General features: G+C 38.2%; 1 protein-coding gene across 4 annotated transcripts in view; it reads left to right on the top strand.

Annotated features, from left to right (window-relative positions):
- Positions 1-14,294: 14,294 nt before the first annotated feature.
- Positions 14,295-16,128, top strand: part of LOC134531593 (ER degradation-enhancing alpha-mannosidase-like protein 2) — a 141,791-nt gene continuing 139,957 nt past the window's right edge. The window contains exon 1 of one of the 4 annotated variants that reach the window (XM_063367316.1): positions 14,295-14,404. Coding sequence is in view for 2 of the 4 variants with exons in the window: in XM_063367315.1 (XP_063223385.1) it covers positions 14,415-14,524 (110 nt within the window). In the remaining 2 variants the exon portion in view is untranslated. Of the gene's footprint in view, positions 14,525-14,572; positions 14,595-16,128 lie in introns of those variants that run through there. The other 3 variants (XM_063367315.1, XM_063367319.1, XM_063367317.1) reach the window with 3 other exon arrangements.

Raw genomic sequence — 16,128 nt, 5'->3', positions numbered from 1 at the left:
ATTCGTAATTGTAATGCTAGAGATTCGGGAAAAAGTTCAAAACTCATTAAATAAATTTGTAATATATATATATACTGATTGATTAGATCGACTAAGGTCCTTGACACGATCCTGGACGAAGCCAAAAAGAAATTTAATTTAAATACCAGAAAAGTGTAAGGTTCGAGGAATAAAACACCTAAAAGTCTTTTACCAACATAATATTTATTACACAATTTCTATCCTACTACAGAATCACTTGCGAAAGCCAGCAATCTTATAAAAATTTAGCCCTGCATAGACGTGCAACGACTACTTCTTAGCTCCAACAGCCTCCAAATGCTCCAAACGGCCTCCAAATGGCTCCAACAGCTCCAACAGCCTCCAAATGCTTAACACAGCTCCAAATGACTCCAAATGCTCCAAATGCTTGTCAGCTCCAAATGTCTCCAGCAGCTCCAAATGCTCCAAATGCTTGACAGCTCCAAATGATTCAAAAGGCTCCAATTGCTCCAACAGCTCCAAAAAAAGGCTCCAAATGCTCCAACAGCCTCCAAATGCTTAACACAGCTCCAATTGGCTCCAAATGCCTCCAAATGCCTCCAAATGCTCCAAACGGCCTCCAAATGCTTGACAGCTCCAAAAAAGGCTCCAATTGCTCCAACAGCTCCAAAAAAAGGCTCCAAATGCTCCAACAGCCTCCAAATGCTTAACACAGCTCCAATTGGCTCCAAATGCCTCCAAATGTCTCCAACAGCTCCAAAAGGCTCCAAATGCTTCAAAAGGCTCCAATTGCTCCAATAGCTCCAAATGCTTGACAGCTCCAAATGCTTCAAAAGGCTCCAAATGCTCCAAATGTCTCCAACAGCTCCAAAAGGCTCCAAATGCTTCAAAAGGCTCCAATTGCTCCAAGAGCTCCATCTTCAATTGGTTCGAATTGATTCCAATTACTTTTCTTATCGAACTTGGCATGAATACTAACATGTCTTTATTAGTATACATTTTGACTGACAGTGGTAACGTATTTTGCACCTTTAAGTTATAAGTTTTATTTGGAAATCAGATTTCGATAAATGGTAGATACCATTTGGAAAGTAAATATATAAATTTATCTTCAAGTTTATACACATACATTTAATTTAATCCATTACTGTATGTAGCCAGCTTCCCTCAGTTCTTTGAGTATGAAGGATATTTCTTTAATGTTCGAATAGTTTCCTGCACAAAGCGATCCATGTAGTAGTCGTAGCCTGTCAACCAATATGTTAGGATCTTCCCATGTGGTATAATCAATCTCTTCTGCTGCGTTCATCATCCTTGCTTGTTTATAATAAATATTATCTCTGGTGTCTATCGTTTTAACACCAACCACAAGGTCACTTTCGTCATCGTGCCAGTGATTATCACAAGCTTGATCAGGATAATTTATTTTATTACGACGTTTCCACCGTTTTGGTCTCAAACCACCATCACAGTCTTCGCTCTTGCTTGCTTTTGGTGCTTCAGCACAGTACTCAATCATGTCAGCCTTAGATGTGTCAGCACAGTCTTCGTTCATGCCAGCTTCTGATGTGTCACCACAGTCTTCAATCATGTCAGCACCACAAACTTGATCAGGATAATTTATTTTATTACGTCGTTTCCATCGTTTTGGTCTCAGACCGCCATCACAGTCTTCGATCCTGCCTGCTTTAGGTGCTTCAGTACAGTACTCAATCATGTCAGCCTCAGATGTGTCACCACAATCTTCAATCATGCCAGCCTCAGATGATTCATCAAAGTCTTCGACCTTGTAAGCTTCAGGTGGTTCTCCATCTTTCACATTTTCATGGAGACGACTAGATATTGTTTTAAATTTTAAATTATATCCAGATCAGTAATTTTAGCATTAGCTTTTTCGCCTTCGTTCCTCTTCCGCGATGTTGTAGCCCAGTCTTCGTTATCTTTATTCATCTTAATTGTACAGGTCTTGTAATGTCTATCCAAGTAATATCTTCTACCAAAGGATTTCTGACACTGACTGCAATGAAATGGTTTTTGACAAGGACCCAAATTACACTCGCTTCTCTCATGTCGTTTAGCATTCTTTCTCAAGGTAAACACCTTGCTACAGTATCTACAGTGATGACGTTTTGATACAGCAACAAATCCCGTTTCAGGATTCATATTAGTTATTGAGACTAATGCCAGATGCAAACTAAGAGTTTTAAATTAGATATATTACTTAAATAGAATTTTTTAATTATTTCATCAGCGAGAATTAATTTATCTCATTCAAAGGTACTTGTTGCAAGTAGTTCTGCTTTTCAACAACAGATGTCGCCACATGTTACTTGCAGGTAAATAATATTTAGTTCTTTTATGCGGGATGCGGGATGCTCACTAACGATCGCAAAAGAAGGATGGCTTCGCTAGACTCCAAGGAGAAGGAAGTTCGTCCATCCTGTTAGTGCTTCTTAGATTTGTCAGAGATTATTTGACTGAGTAATGATATATATTTTTTTTTAATTTTCACCTGATAAAAATATTACAAGTGCTGATTTATTAGCAGAATTTCAATAATTAAATGCAACCTTGAATAAAAAATGACATGACTCATTAAGTAAAAAATTCTTCATGCAGAGATCAATTCCTCATCAGTAACCAGAAGCACTCGGAGAAAACCATCAGATGTCTAGTCAGGAATAATCAGAAGCACCCAGAGAAAACCATCAAAATATTGTCAAGAATAATCAGGAGCACACGGAGAAAACTACCATAATATTGTCAAGAATAAACGGGAGCACACGGAGAAATCCACCATAATATTGACAAGAATAATCAGGAGGACACGGAGAAAACCGCCGCAAGTTTTCTTTGATATCATAAAATTTCAGGAAAAAAAAATATAATAAAAAATAAAAATAAATTAATAAAAAATTAAAAAATAAAATACAAAAAATACATAAATATATTCTGCTAGCTTGTGAACTTCTCATTGTTGAGCAAAGATATAGTTCTAGTACAAGCCAGCATTTTATGTATTTTTTGTATTTTATTTTTTAATTTTTTATTAATTTATTTTTATTTTTTATTATATTTTTTTTCCTGAAATTTTATGATATCAAAGAAAACTTGCGGCGGTTTTCTCCGTGTCCTCCTGATTATTCTTGTCAATATTATGGTGGATTTCTCCATGTGCTCCCGTTTATTCTTGACAATATTATGGTAGTTTTCTCCGTGTGCTCCTGATTATTCTTGACAATATTTTGATGGTTTTCTCTGGGTGCTTCTGATTATTCCTGACTAGACATCTGATGGTTTTCTCCGAGTGCTTCTGGTTACTGATGAGGAATTGATCTCTGCATGAAGAATTTTTTACTTAATGAGTCATGTAATTTTTTATTCAAGGTTGCATTTAATTATTGAAATTCTGCTAATAAATCAGCACTTGTAATATTTTTATCAGGTGAAAATTAAAAAAAAATATATATCATTACTCAGTCAAATAATCTCTGACAAATCTAAGAAGCACTAACAGGATGGACGAACTTCCTTCTCCTTGGAGTCTAGCGAAGCCATCCTTCTTTTGCGATCGTTAGTGAGCATCCCGCATCCCGCATAAAAGAACTAAATATTATTTACCTGCAAGTAACATGTAGCGACATCTGTTGTTGAAAAGCAGAACTACTTGCAACAAGTACCTTTGAATGAGATAAATTAATTCTCGCTGATGAAATAATTAAAAAATTCTATTTAAGTAATATATCTAATTTAAAACTCTTAGTTTGCATCTGGCATTAGTCTCAATAACTAATATGAATCCTGAAACGGGATTTGTTGCTGTATCAAAACGTCATCACTGTAGATTAGTGGTGGGCATACCTGTTACTTTTGAGTATCAGTGAAATCGGTTCCAGTGAAATTTAGGTTCCTGTGAAATTAAACGGTGAACGGTGAAGTCTCTCTCTAGTAATGCTCGTAATCGTAAACTGCTTCCTCGCACGGAAAAATGGTGAAATAAAGGGGATAAGTGAAATCACTGCCTCTCGGTGAATGATGATATTAAATACATGCAATGTTTTTCTCAAAAATATTTCATTTTGTTTTGAGTTTATTTCGAGTTAAAATTGAAAAATACTACATAATAATTATTTTTAAAATATTTTTAATAATATTCATTCCATATTTATATCCCTGTCCTTTCAGTTCAATAATATAACGAACACATATTAATTTTAAAACATTTATGAGATTTCATTATCTTCCGTGATATTCTGCTAGGCTTTCATTCGGTGAACGGTGATTTTTTTTTACTGTAATTATTACAAGTATGCAATTCGTATACTCCACATACCGTTTTACTTCAAAATATATACATAAAAAAATGATTGTACTAAGACTGAAAACGTCAGTAACTTAATTCAACGATTATGTGGACACTAAAAGCTAGTGGTCGTATTACTGTAGGTAATCAATTTCACCGAATTTCACTGATACTTGTAGAAACTGGTCGCAGGTATACCCGTGAAATTTTGATATCGGTGAAAAAGTAACAGGTATGGATTTCACTGCCCACCACTACTGTAGATACTGTAGCAAGGTGTTTACCTTGAGAAAGAATGCTAAACGACATGAGAGAAGCGAGTGTAATTTGGGTCCTTGTCAAAAACCATTTCATTGCAGTCAGTGTCAGAAATCCTTTGGTAGAAGATATTACTTGGATAGACATTACAAGACCTGTACAATTAAGATGAATAAAGATAACGAAGACTGGGCTACAACATCGCGGAAGAGGAACGAAGGCGAAAAAGCTAATGCTAAAATTACTGATCTGGATATAATTTAAAATTTAAAACAATATCTAGTCGTCTCCATGAAAATGTGAAAGATGGAGAACCACCTGAAGCTTACAAGGTCGAAGACTTTGATGAATCATCTGAGGCTGGCATGATTGAAGATTGTGGTGACACATCTGAGGCTGACATGATTGAGTACTGTACTGAAGCACCTAAAGCAGGCAGGATCGAAGACTGTGATGGCGGTCTGAGACCAAAACGATGGAAACGACGTAATAAAATAAATTATCCTGATCAAGTTTGTGGTGCTGACATGATTGAAGACTGTGGTGACACATCAGAAGCTGGCATGAACGAAGACTGTGCTGACACATCTAAGGCTGACATGATTGAGTACTGTGCTGAAGCACCAAAAGCAAGCAAGAGCGAAGACTGTGATGGTGGTTTGAGACCAAAACGGTGGAAACGTCGTAATAAAATAAATTATCCTGATCAAGCTTGTGATAATCACTGGCACGATGACGAAAGTGACCTTGTGGTTGGTGTTAAAACGATAGACACCAGAGATAATATTTATTATAAACAAGCAAGGATGATGAACGCAGCAGAAGAGATTGATTATACCACATGGGAAGATCCTAACATATTGGTTGACAGGCTACGACTACTACATGGATCGCTTTGTGCAGGAAACTATTCGAACATTAAAGAAATATCCTTCATACTCAAAGAACTGAGGGAAGCTGGCTACATACAGTAATGGATTAAATTAAATGTATGTGTATAAACTTGAAGATAAATTTATATATTTACTTTCCAAATGGTATCTACCATTTATCGAAATCTGATTTCCAAATAAAACTTATAACTTAAAGGTGCAAAATACGTTACCACTGTCAGTCAAAATGTATACTAATAAAGACATGTTAGTATTCATGCCAAGTTCGATAAGAAAAGTAATTGGAATCAATTCGAACCAATTGAAGATGGAGCTCTTGGAGCAATTGGAGCCTTTTGAAGCATTTGGAGCCTTTTGGAGCTGTTGGAGACATTTGGAGCATTTGGAGCCTTTTGAAGCATTTGGAGCTGTCAAGCATTTGGAGCTATTGGAGCAATTGGAGCCTTTTGAAGCATTTGGAGCCTTTTGGAGCTGTTGGAGACATTTGGAGCATTTGGAGGCCGTTTGGAGCATTTGGAGGCATTTGGAGGCATTTGGAGCCATTTGGAGCTGTGTTAAGCATTTGGAGGCTGTTGGAGCATTTGGAGCCTTTTTTTGAAGCTGTTGGAGCAATTGGAGTCTTTTGAAGCATTTGGAGCTGTCAAGCATTTGGAGCATTTGGAGCTGCTGGAGACATTTGGAGCTGACAAGCATTTGGAGCATTTGGAGTCATTTGGAGCTGTGTTAAGCATTTGGAGGCTGTTGGAGCTGTTGGAGCCATTTGGAGGCCGTTTGCAGCATTTGGAGGCTGTTGGAGCTAAGAAGTAGTCGTTGCACGTCTATGCAGGGCTAAATTTTTATAAGATTGCTGGCTTTCGCAAGTGATTCTGTAGTAGGATAGAAATTGTGTAATAAATATTATGTTTGTAAAAGACTTTTAGGTGTTTTATTCCTCGAACCTTACACTTTTCTGGTATTTAAATTAAATTTCTTTTTGGCTTCGTCCAGGATCGTGTCAAGGACCTTAGTCGATCTAATCAATCAGTATATATATATATATTACAAATTTATTTAATGAGTTTTGAACTTTTTCCCGAATCTCTAGCATTACAATTACGAATTTCCAATATGGCGGTCTTGATGGCTTATAGGATGATGGTAGTAGATGATTTAAAGTCTCTTTAAGAATGTTGAACATGGTTTATTGGAATTATTATTTTTTTTCATAAAATTAAATGTTTTGCATCGATCGAGGATCGAACCAAGGACTGGAGCGGATCGAATCGATATGTAAGTTAATGAGTGATTTATTTAATGAATTTTGGATTTTTTCCCGCTTTTCTAGCTACATTATTACATGATTTAAGATGGCGGTCGAATTTCAAGATGGCGGGGGCACCTCGGTAATAAATGATTACTGCACTGTAGCAGGTTAGAATAAAATCAACCAGATGTAAATGTACTCTATAATACGAGTACACGCACAAGATGTACTCCAGCAGGTGGTCGCTCCTGGTAGCATGTACTGAACATAAAATGTCGAATCCATGATGGTCGACAAGGACAAAGTCAAATTTCCAGGACAAAGTCAAATTTCAAGGTCAAGGTCAAATTTCAAGTTCAATGTCAAATTTCAAGGTCAAGGTCAAATTCCAAGGTCAAGGTCAAATTTCAAGGTCAAGGTCAAATTTCAAGGTCAAGGTCAATGTTCAATGTCAACAGTTGAGGACACAAGTATGGTGACCAGATAATTATACTACATGGTATCGACACACTCTAGCAGACGAAAACAAGATGGTGGTCTCCAGCGGATGAAGACAAGATGGCGGACATGATGTCATACCAGTTGATGATATATACCTTGGTACGGGTGGTGGTAGATCAGTCTAGGTAGCTTTCATGGAGGAAGGATCGACCGTTTACTCTCGCGGGGAATCGAACCAAGGACGTACATCGATATAATCAAACAGAATTCAAATACGTAATTTTTTGATGAATTTTGGAATTTTTTTTCATTAAAATCGGATAATAAATAAAGATTTTCAAGATGGCGTCCAAATTTCAAGATGGCGTAAATGACGTCATACTAGGTGACGATATATTCTTTGAAAAAAGTGGTGGGAGTCAGTATGCCAGCGTCCACTGTGAGGGAAGGATCGGTCGCCATTTTTTTTTGTATCCATCGGGTTCGAATTAAGGACTCCGAACTCCGTGTCGTTAATGTATGATTTTTAAATATTTTTTATTAAATTTTTATTATTTAATTTTTTTTATAATTTTTAAAAAAAAATTCATTATAATCGGATAGTAAATAAAAAAGTTAAAGATGGCGGCCGTAACGGAAATTGCAACGGTGCCGTCATTTTCCAATATGGCGGACAACACAATGTCGGAATTTTCGAGAACACAATGACGTCATCCAAAATGGCGTATCCAATATGGCGGATCCAAAATGGCCGCCGGGGTCAAGGTCAAGGTCAAAGGTCAAGGTCACAACCATCCAAGATGGCCGCCGTGACGTCACAATCCAATATGACATCAGAGGCTTATCGGAGGCTGTAGACAAGGATGCTTAAGCCTCTTTTAGGAATTTGGGTTCTTTCTAGGACAAAACGACTTTTGAGGATTTTCGTAATCCTAATTTTTGGATTGTGGAATTATTTGAGATTTTTTGGCGGAATTTTTTTCCACAGAAATGGAAATTTTGAGGAATTTTGGGTAATTTTTGCCCAATTTTGGCGAATTTTGAGGGTCAAAGGTCAAGGTCAAACTTGTACCGTTACGCTATGTCCCGTTACACTCCTACAAGATGGCCGCCGTGACGTCAGAGATGGACGTGACCTCAGAGCTCGGTCAGCTCCTCGCTCCTCACCCTGGACCCTGTCCCAGCTTGCCCTATTCTATACTACTGTTGACTCTAGTGAATCAGCGATTTGTGAGTATTGTTTTCCGCGAACATAGGCAGGACGGCCCATCCACAGCTAGTTGTAGTACGTGCAAGGATACCACCTTCGGCGTATCTACTATGAACTCGTGCCTAGCCTACAAACTGTCATGTACTTCCCTTAACTGTAAGTCATAGGACTGGATACATATATGTGCCCAGTGATTTGTGAACTGTGTACTCTCCACCTGCGAACTGTTTTTTATCGGCATGTCAGTCATTCTCCTTGTAGGTATAGTAGCTCTTGTTGTGTATAACCATCTTTTTGGACTGTATTCTGTGTGAACTATATTTATTTTGTAATGTTGTGTAACACCAAGGTCTTAACCCTATATCGAACTGTACTAATGGTCACTGCAGGCTACAGTAGACACGTGCCACCATATCACATCTCTAAGGTTATAGACATTGTTTCTTCGATTTGTAACAGACACTCAACAAGTCGTCATCAGGCCGATTTACTTCCCTCACAGTGTGGCAGGGCATGCCACCAGAAAACATTAACCGGAAGAGACTGAGCACCGAGACAACACCTTGTAACACATGAAATGCCACGACAATAAACCAGAGTGGTGCTTACCTGGCCCTTCAACCCATAGCATAACAACCCCCTTCCCCCTGGCACTATAGCCCACACCTGCCCCCTGATACCCCACACCTACCCCCTGTATCCAAGCCGAGCCCCAAAAAATGTCGACGACCACCGGGGAAAGGTTGAAATCGACATCAAGCATGCTGTGATAGGTGTCAACAAATATATTTTATGAGTGATATTATACAGAAAAACACTTCAAAATTTCGCTATGTACAGCACTTAGGCATTGCTAAAAGAATTTTTTTTAAATACCTAGCAAAATATGGTTACAATAAATATAATAAGATAAAAGTTTTTGTTGTGTATATGTAACTGTATATATGTGTGTGAATCTCTATCTTGACTTGAAACAAACACACATATTATACTGATATGTTGCGCGCCATTTATCCCATTAACATGTTCAGAAATCAATTTGCTGTCGTGTGAGATTGTTAGCAAATGTATTACATTACAAACACTTATTAATATTCTTGTTACAAATATGAGTCCATCGAAACACATACAAAGAATTATTGAATATATAATAATAAAATCAAATTATTATTCTTTCAACCATTGTTCTATATTTTGATTTATAGTGTACGACGACTCATTGAAACTGATTGACGATACTAGTGTGTTCAGTTTAAAAAATAAGAAACAGCCTCATGGTTCTACACATGATAATTATATAAAATACCTATACTCGACTGAGTTCAGGGGAGGGCAATTGATGATTCCGCTCTTCTAGGACTTCTGGTCTTGTCCCCAGCCAGTACAGGATGTACTGTGGAAGAAAGTCTAGAACTACGACCCTGCAGAACTATTGATGATGGCGACTCAGCTCGGTCACTAGCAGGATAGGCTGAAAATTCCTTTAAATGGGTGTGTTTCACCAATTTAGAAAGGAATGGTAGTTGTATAGATGCCTAGAAGTCTTGCAGCACAAAGATGTATATTCGCCTGTCATGGTAGCAGAAATAGCTACGAAACACGACTCCCTATAGGCACCATGCATGGGTCTGATAATCGTACTGGTGGCGCTGCGTAGAATTTCTTTTCGAAACAACTTGAGGGACTGCCGTGCGCGACCTGCCTGCCTCTCTCCAAGACACGCAGCACGCTGACTACAGTTTGTAATCATGTGTGATATAGAAACTGCATGTGGTTTCCTACCGATTAAAAATAGTAACCTCGATGAGAATATATTATCGTAAGGGAAAAATATTTTTATCAGTGGCCATGTGAATAATGTAAAGGAAATAAAGAGAGGTGACTTTTCTCTATTAAAAGCAGAAGTGATTCGGCAAACGTCTGTTAATCTTCCACCGTACCTTGTCACTCTTGAAGTAGATACTATAGCTTCTTTGTGTTTGTTAGCTACCACTCGTGACATTTTTCACTAAGTAGCGGTACCGAGTCTTTGCTGAATGGCAATATATATTTTGTTTTCGATGGAAAGAATTTTAGTTTACATTTTTGTCAACGATGGAGGTCGTTGGGATATTACACCAGTGTCCAGTATAAAACTAATTTTATGATTTGTAGGTAATGTTTGAGTTTCCAACTAATCGAGATTCATTATTAACTTTAGACAGGGTGGAAACCAGAAAATACTCATCGGACTTCCCTTCGATTTATGTAGTTCGCCTGGAAAGAATGAATGTGTCGTTGCCTTGCCATACACTTCTGTGCAAAAGTCCTTGATTTCCACACTTTCTGCAAAATTTGCAAAATGCAGGACAAGATCTAAATGGGTGGGTAAATCAAAATATGTACCACTGGTTCTGCTAGAGACGATTGTTTCTTTACCATTTGTGATCCTATACCCACTTTTTCTAAGCAAACTGCATCAAAATTCGCTGAATGACCTGCCGTCATAGTACTCAGTTGTTGTTTTGTGAGTTCTGTTGCTCTGCAGATTTTCACTGTTTGATCAAATGTCAGTTTCTTTTCTGCCAGGAGTCTTTACCGCACTTTAACACTAGGTACATCCACAACTATTTTGCCACGAAGGAAACTTTCGGATAAGTTTCGGAAATACAATTTTTTTCCTTGGTTCATTTGACATCGTACGGCCGAAGGCCACCCCAAAGCCCGACCTGCAACCGCCAGTACTCGGCTCCGCTAACGGAAGGCACCCCTAGCCATGGCCCACCTGAGTCAAGTGAGCGGACCGCATCCCAAGGTAGAGAATAGCGAACCATTTTAATTACACATGCAATGCACTCCCCGCGCCTACAAAATTCCCCACACAATAATTAATTAATCAGAAACAAACAAAAGCCCCTAACTAATAGACTGCGACGTAGGAGTGCCCGGGTCACTCACACGTATTAAGTAAACAATACGTGTGTGAGTGCCCCCCTTGCGGCCTTCAGCCTAATTTAAATACAGCAACTAATTAACATCAGTGTGCAACCCAGTGCTTACATGATTGATTAGCTCCAGAGAGGTTGACAAGAGACAGACAGTCTCTGGTGTGACGTTACAAATTCAAACTTTATTACGTGAAACACTTAATTGCAATTATTTAAGAAAGTATTTTGTCAGAACTTGTCATTAGTAATAATATTAGGAATTTTAAGCGGCCTTCAGCCTTTTGTAAACATATTAATTTCCGAATAACGGAACTTGGGAAACTTTGGCGCGAGAGAACGGCCGAGCCCTTCCCTCGCGCCAGGGTCACACGCCAGTTGAGAGCAGCTCGCGGGCCGGGGCGGACGTGCGTTCCACGGGGAGTCATCACCCTTTGTTCACCGACCGAATACTACTGGTAAATATAGTCATTTAAACATTTAAAACATCAACCTTTTCTCTTACAATTAATCTCCCCGTGTGTCCCCGGTCCTTTTCCGGTGTAGGGACTAACCCAGCCGCTCATTAATAAAACTCCCTGCACCAGTTGCTACGCGGGGCAGTTCAGCATACAGCACGGGCCGTCTCCCGCCACCGCAGAACTTTAACTAAAAGCCGTGTGCACCGGCACCGGCCACAACGACATTTTGCTTGTGAACCTAATTAAGCATACGGACCGCGACCTACGCAAGTGGCCCGGCCCACAACGTAGAGACGATTTACAGGATTGGCCGACAAACAATCAAGCTTCCCCCCCCCACCCTCGACTGGCATGAGGGCTTAATAAGTAAACACACGTAGAGGTACGCAGGTGCCCCCCTTAGATAACATGTGGAGTGTAATCGTGTACGTAAGAGCACCACAGTGTGCAGTTTTTTCAAGTGTAATCGTGTAATAGTGTAACCAAAACTTTTACGTGTTCCGACGCCTCACTGGCAGTCATGTACCGCCGAGTAGATCTCGCGCCCAATGTAATGAACCAGTGTAAAACGTGAACAATAGAACGTCCACCCCACACCTCCCGTGCGCGACGTGCGACCCGTAAACCAACCAGAACAGTGTATGTAAATTAACTTAAACAACCCAACCTAATCAGGAACTAAATTCCATCACCGCCGACGGTTCTAGCGGGCCATGCTGGGGCAACGAACCCACGATCCTCACACGGTTAGGCACCGAGCTAGCCTGGCGCCCTCCCGGAACAGAAATCTCTAAAAAAGCCAGCCACCCTGCTAGGACTTGCGCCCGATATCGAACACGAGACCGCGGCTGACAGCACATTATTGTTGCGAGAAAATCATGGAAAGGTTGTCTTTCTGTTTGCATGATTTTATTAAAGATGTAGTTCTCATAGGTTATGTTGTTCGTGGGTGTAAAGTATGTATAACATTTTCCTTTAATAACCTCAATGTCCTTTTATTCATCACTGATTAGAGAACGTGTGTTGGAAATATCTGCATTATTCTGTCCAATGATCGTCATGAATTTAGCAACTTGTATTTTAGGACTTTTCTTCATCACATAAGTAGCTACTGAATACCATTTGAATAGTTGAATCCATGATTTCCAGGGGAAAGCCATACCCTGTTCAGTTATTACTAACTGTTTGGAAGGCTTTAGGTTCACTTTCTATTCCATGGCCATTATAACATCTGATAATATCACTAGTTTAATCACTTGGTTCTTATAACATCAGTTTGTCCCGGGTTTCGGCACCATGTTATTTGTTATATTAAAACTTTATATAACATTGCATTGTTCATGGACACTTCTTATAAAATCATTTGTAACCTTTGAAAGTCATTACTACACTATGATCGCCATCTTGTCTATTACTCTTTAAGCTGGGTTTACGATTGATTTCCTTAAGAATTATAACTTAACATCGAGCACACGATTAAGTCAAAACTACATTTTCCAGTTTATGATTGACATAGAAGTCGTTAATTCCAACCTATCACAGCACAAAACATATGGTCAGCCATTGTTGCAACGATATATAGACTGCTTATCACACTGCTTTCAGCGCCAATTGCTGCTGTCGATGGCATACTGGGGAACTACAATCCGAGCGAGAGAGACAGAGAGCTTATTTGACAGAATGGTGGGCAAATCATAGCTGTAAAAGCATTGGTTCTTATGGGAGAAAGATGCAAGTTGCTAGTAAATTCCCTAAAAATGTAGGTTTTTCGCAATTTTACAGTTTTTGCGGGTAATACTTAAAGATGGAACGAGTGAAATATAATTTTAAATACAGTTTCATCGTAATGCGATGTGTAGGTACGACATTAAATGCGCTAGAAAATAGCTAACCCTTCCTAGACACAATGTTTGTCACCAATATGTAGATCAGTTATTGAACCTATTATATATGTATTTCGTGTATGTAATTTGATACAGTACATGAAATTTATCTCATCACTAAGTACTATTAATTTAAATTAATCGACTGCAACAGAATAATGACCACTTTTAAATGATTTGTGTGGGTTTGTTATTATTGTAGTCGTATTTGTTCATTACGAGTTTTAGTTGTGTCTTTACTGTTAATATTTCAGATTCAATGCAATTACATAATTAACTTAGTACACTGCCACTTTTCTGCTGTCAACGTACGTCGTCTGCTAACAAAGCACTGTTTGCCCACCATTCTGTCAAATTCAATTGGAATCAAAGATGGCCTCCCACTAGCGGTCTATATATCTCTAGGTCGTTGGGTTAACGGCTTTCGCCCACAACCAGAACTAAATCATTCTAATCTTTATCATATCGTAGCAATAAAATCTCTTACTGTAAATTAACACCCATGCCTTACCCGGGACTCGAACGCAGAACCCCTAGCACCGTAAGACGGTGTGCATCTGATTTCGCTACGGAGGTCGGCAACTTCGTTTAATGTTTGTCAAGTTTGCGTTTTCGTATAGCAACTATGGCTTCTCTGTGTAAAAAAAAAACGTTGAACTGCAATTGCATTGTGTGTTCTCTCTGTACTAGTACTTTATATACTCTATGCCGTTAACCATAAACAAAACAAAAAGCTTATAATTATGTAAAGTGTTGGCTAATATTTATACGTTTAAATTTTTTTATTAACTATCAGCTAACTGCTTGTGAGTTACGATGTATTTATGTAATGCTGTGTGTGTGTTGGGAATTAGTCTTTGTATATTCAGTACAGCATTAACTTATGATTTTAGGAAGTTTACTAAACAGGATTTGAAGTTACTTAGGTAAGGCCGAGTCTGCTGCCACTCGAGTGGCACAGCAAAATCTGAGTCGGACATCACTGCTGACACTCTGGTATGACGTCACTGCTCTCTCATTGGTTACACAAAATATGTTACAAATACTCGAGTGGCAGCAGCATACAATAAAAAAGATGCTGTACACTTCAATAATTCAAGAGGGGACTAGTTAAACACAATTCTCATTATTATAAATATATTATCTCAGCCACAAAGATGTATTATAAACTAATAATATTTACATATACCTAGTTTAAAAAAAAGTGAATTAAATTAAAAAAAAGTATTTACATTGCAAAGCTATATAAATGCTGTAGTTAAAGTAACTACTTTATTACTGATAAAAGTAGGTACTTATACTATTATAGTACCTACATATATGAATTAGCAGCTACACCTCGGAAAGTATTTCCTTGCTGACACTCTGTTTTTGGTAGGATACACAGGCATGCTTTGATTCCAAATTTAATTTTTTTTTCTTGTCAATTAGTGTGAAAATATATTTTTATCTTGTGTAATATATACAAAACATAAATACAAAAATTTATTATCTTAAAAATATCAGTAGTTAGGTGTTGGTGATCCTCGGGAAAGTGTTTCCTTGATGACACTCGGTTTTTGGTGTTACATGATTTGATTCCAAATTTAATTTATTATGTTTTAGTGTGAAATTTTTTTTCTTGTGTAAAATATCACATACATAAGTTTATTTTCTTAAAATTAATTTGCTTTATATTAAATATGTATTTACAAAATATTAATTATTTGCATGTATCAATGACAAGACTAATTATGGAAAATAAGTTCTTTCTGCTTCCGGTAGTTGAATAAAACAATCACTCACTATTTAATGATCATTTTTATTATGCAAGAATACCATTGTATCACATATTTGTTTACACAAGCCATACTTTCTAAATGCAAATCATGTGTCATAACCAGTAATTTTTATGGTTTTTCAATTCATAATAGTACAAACTAAAAAATAAAAATAAATATAAGTAAGGTAACTTAGAAGTTGCTTTATCCATGGGAAATTGCTTGCTGCAACTTCATTTTTTCATTCGAAAAAGATGTTTGAGGGTTTTTGGGGGAAAATATTTCTGAGAACATGTTAAAAGGAGGTGATTTGCTTTTGGCTGTGATGCAAAGGTGCTACTGTGTACTTGGGCTTGTTAATTTTGAGTCACTGGCGGCCTGTTCAGCTTGCAAAATGTATATTTGGTTAGTTACTTTTGCTTTGGTGTCAATAGTCAGACTGGAGTAGTCATTTACTGTGTGGTGAGCAGAGTGAAGTCGCGCAGCAGGTGTGCTGCGGTACTCTTGTGTGCAGAGGGAATCTCGGTCTGGGTGCTCTCACTGGTGCTCGCTGCAGGAATGTTGGCTTGGGTGGTGATAAGTCAACCGAGGCAGCCGGGTCGGGGGAGGGACTCTGTGCCTAGAGGCCCCCCAGTAGCTGACTCACACTCCATGATTGCTTCTGAATAATTCTCACATCCTAGAAACATACGCTATTTCCACATCACCTTTGAGACAAATCTGTCTCAAGAGGTACAGCGCTCAATGCGTTAACTCATTTTTTTACATGG

This window comes from Bacillus rossius, chromosome 5 (assembly GCF_032445375.1).
Source record: "Bacillus rossius redtenbacheri isolate Brsri chromosome 5, Brsri_v3, whole genome shotgun sequence".
NCBI lineage: Eukaryota > Metazoa > Arthropoda > Insecta > Phasmatodea > Bacillidae > Bacillus > Bacillus rossius.
This window is presented reverse-complemented; position numbering and strand designations above follow the sequence as displayed.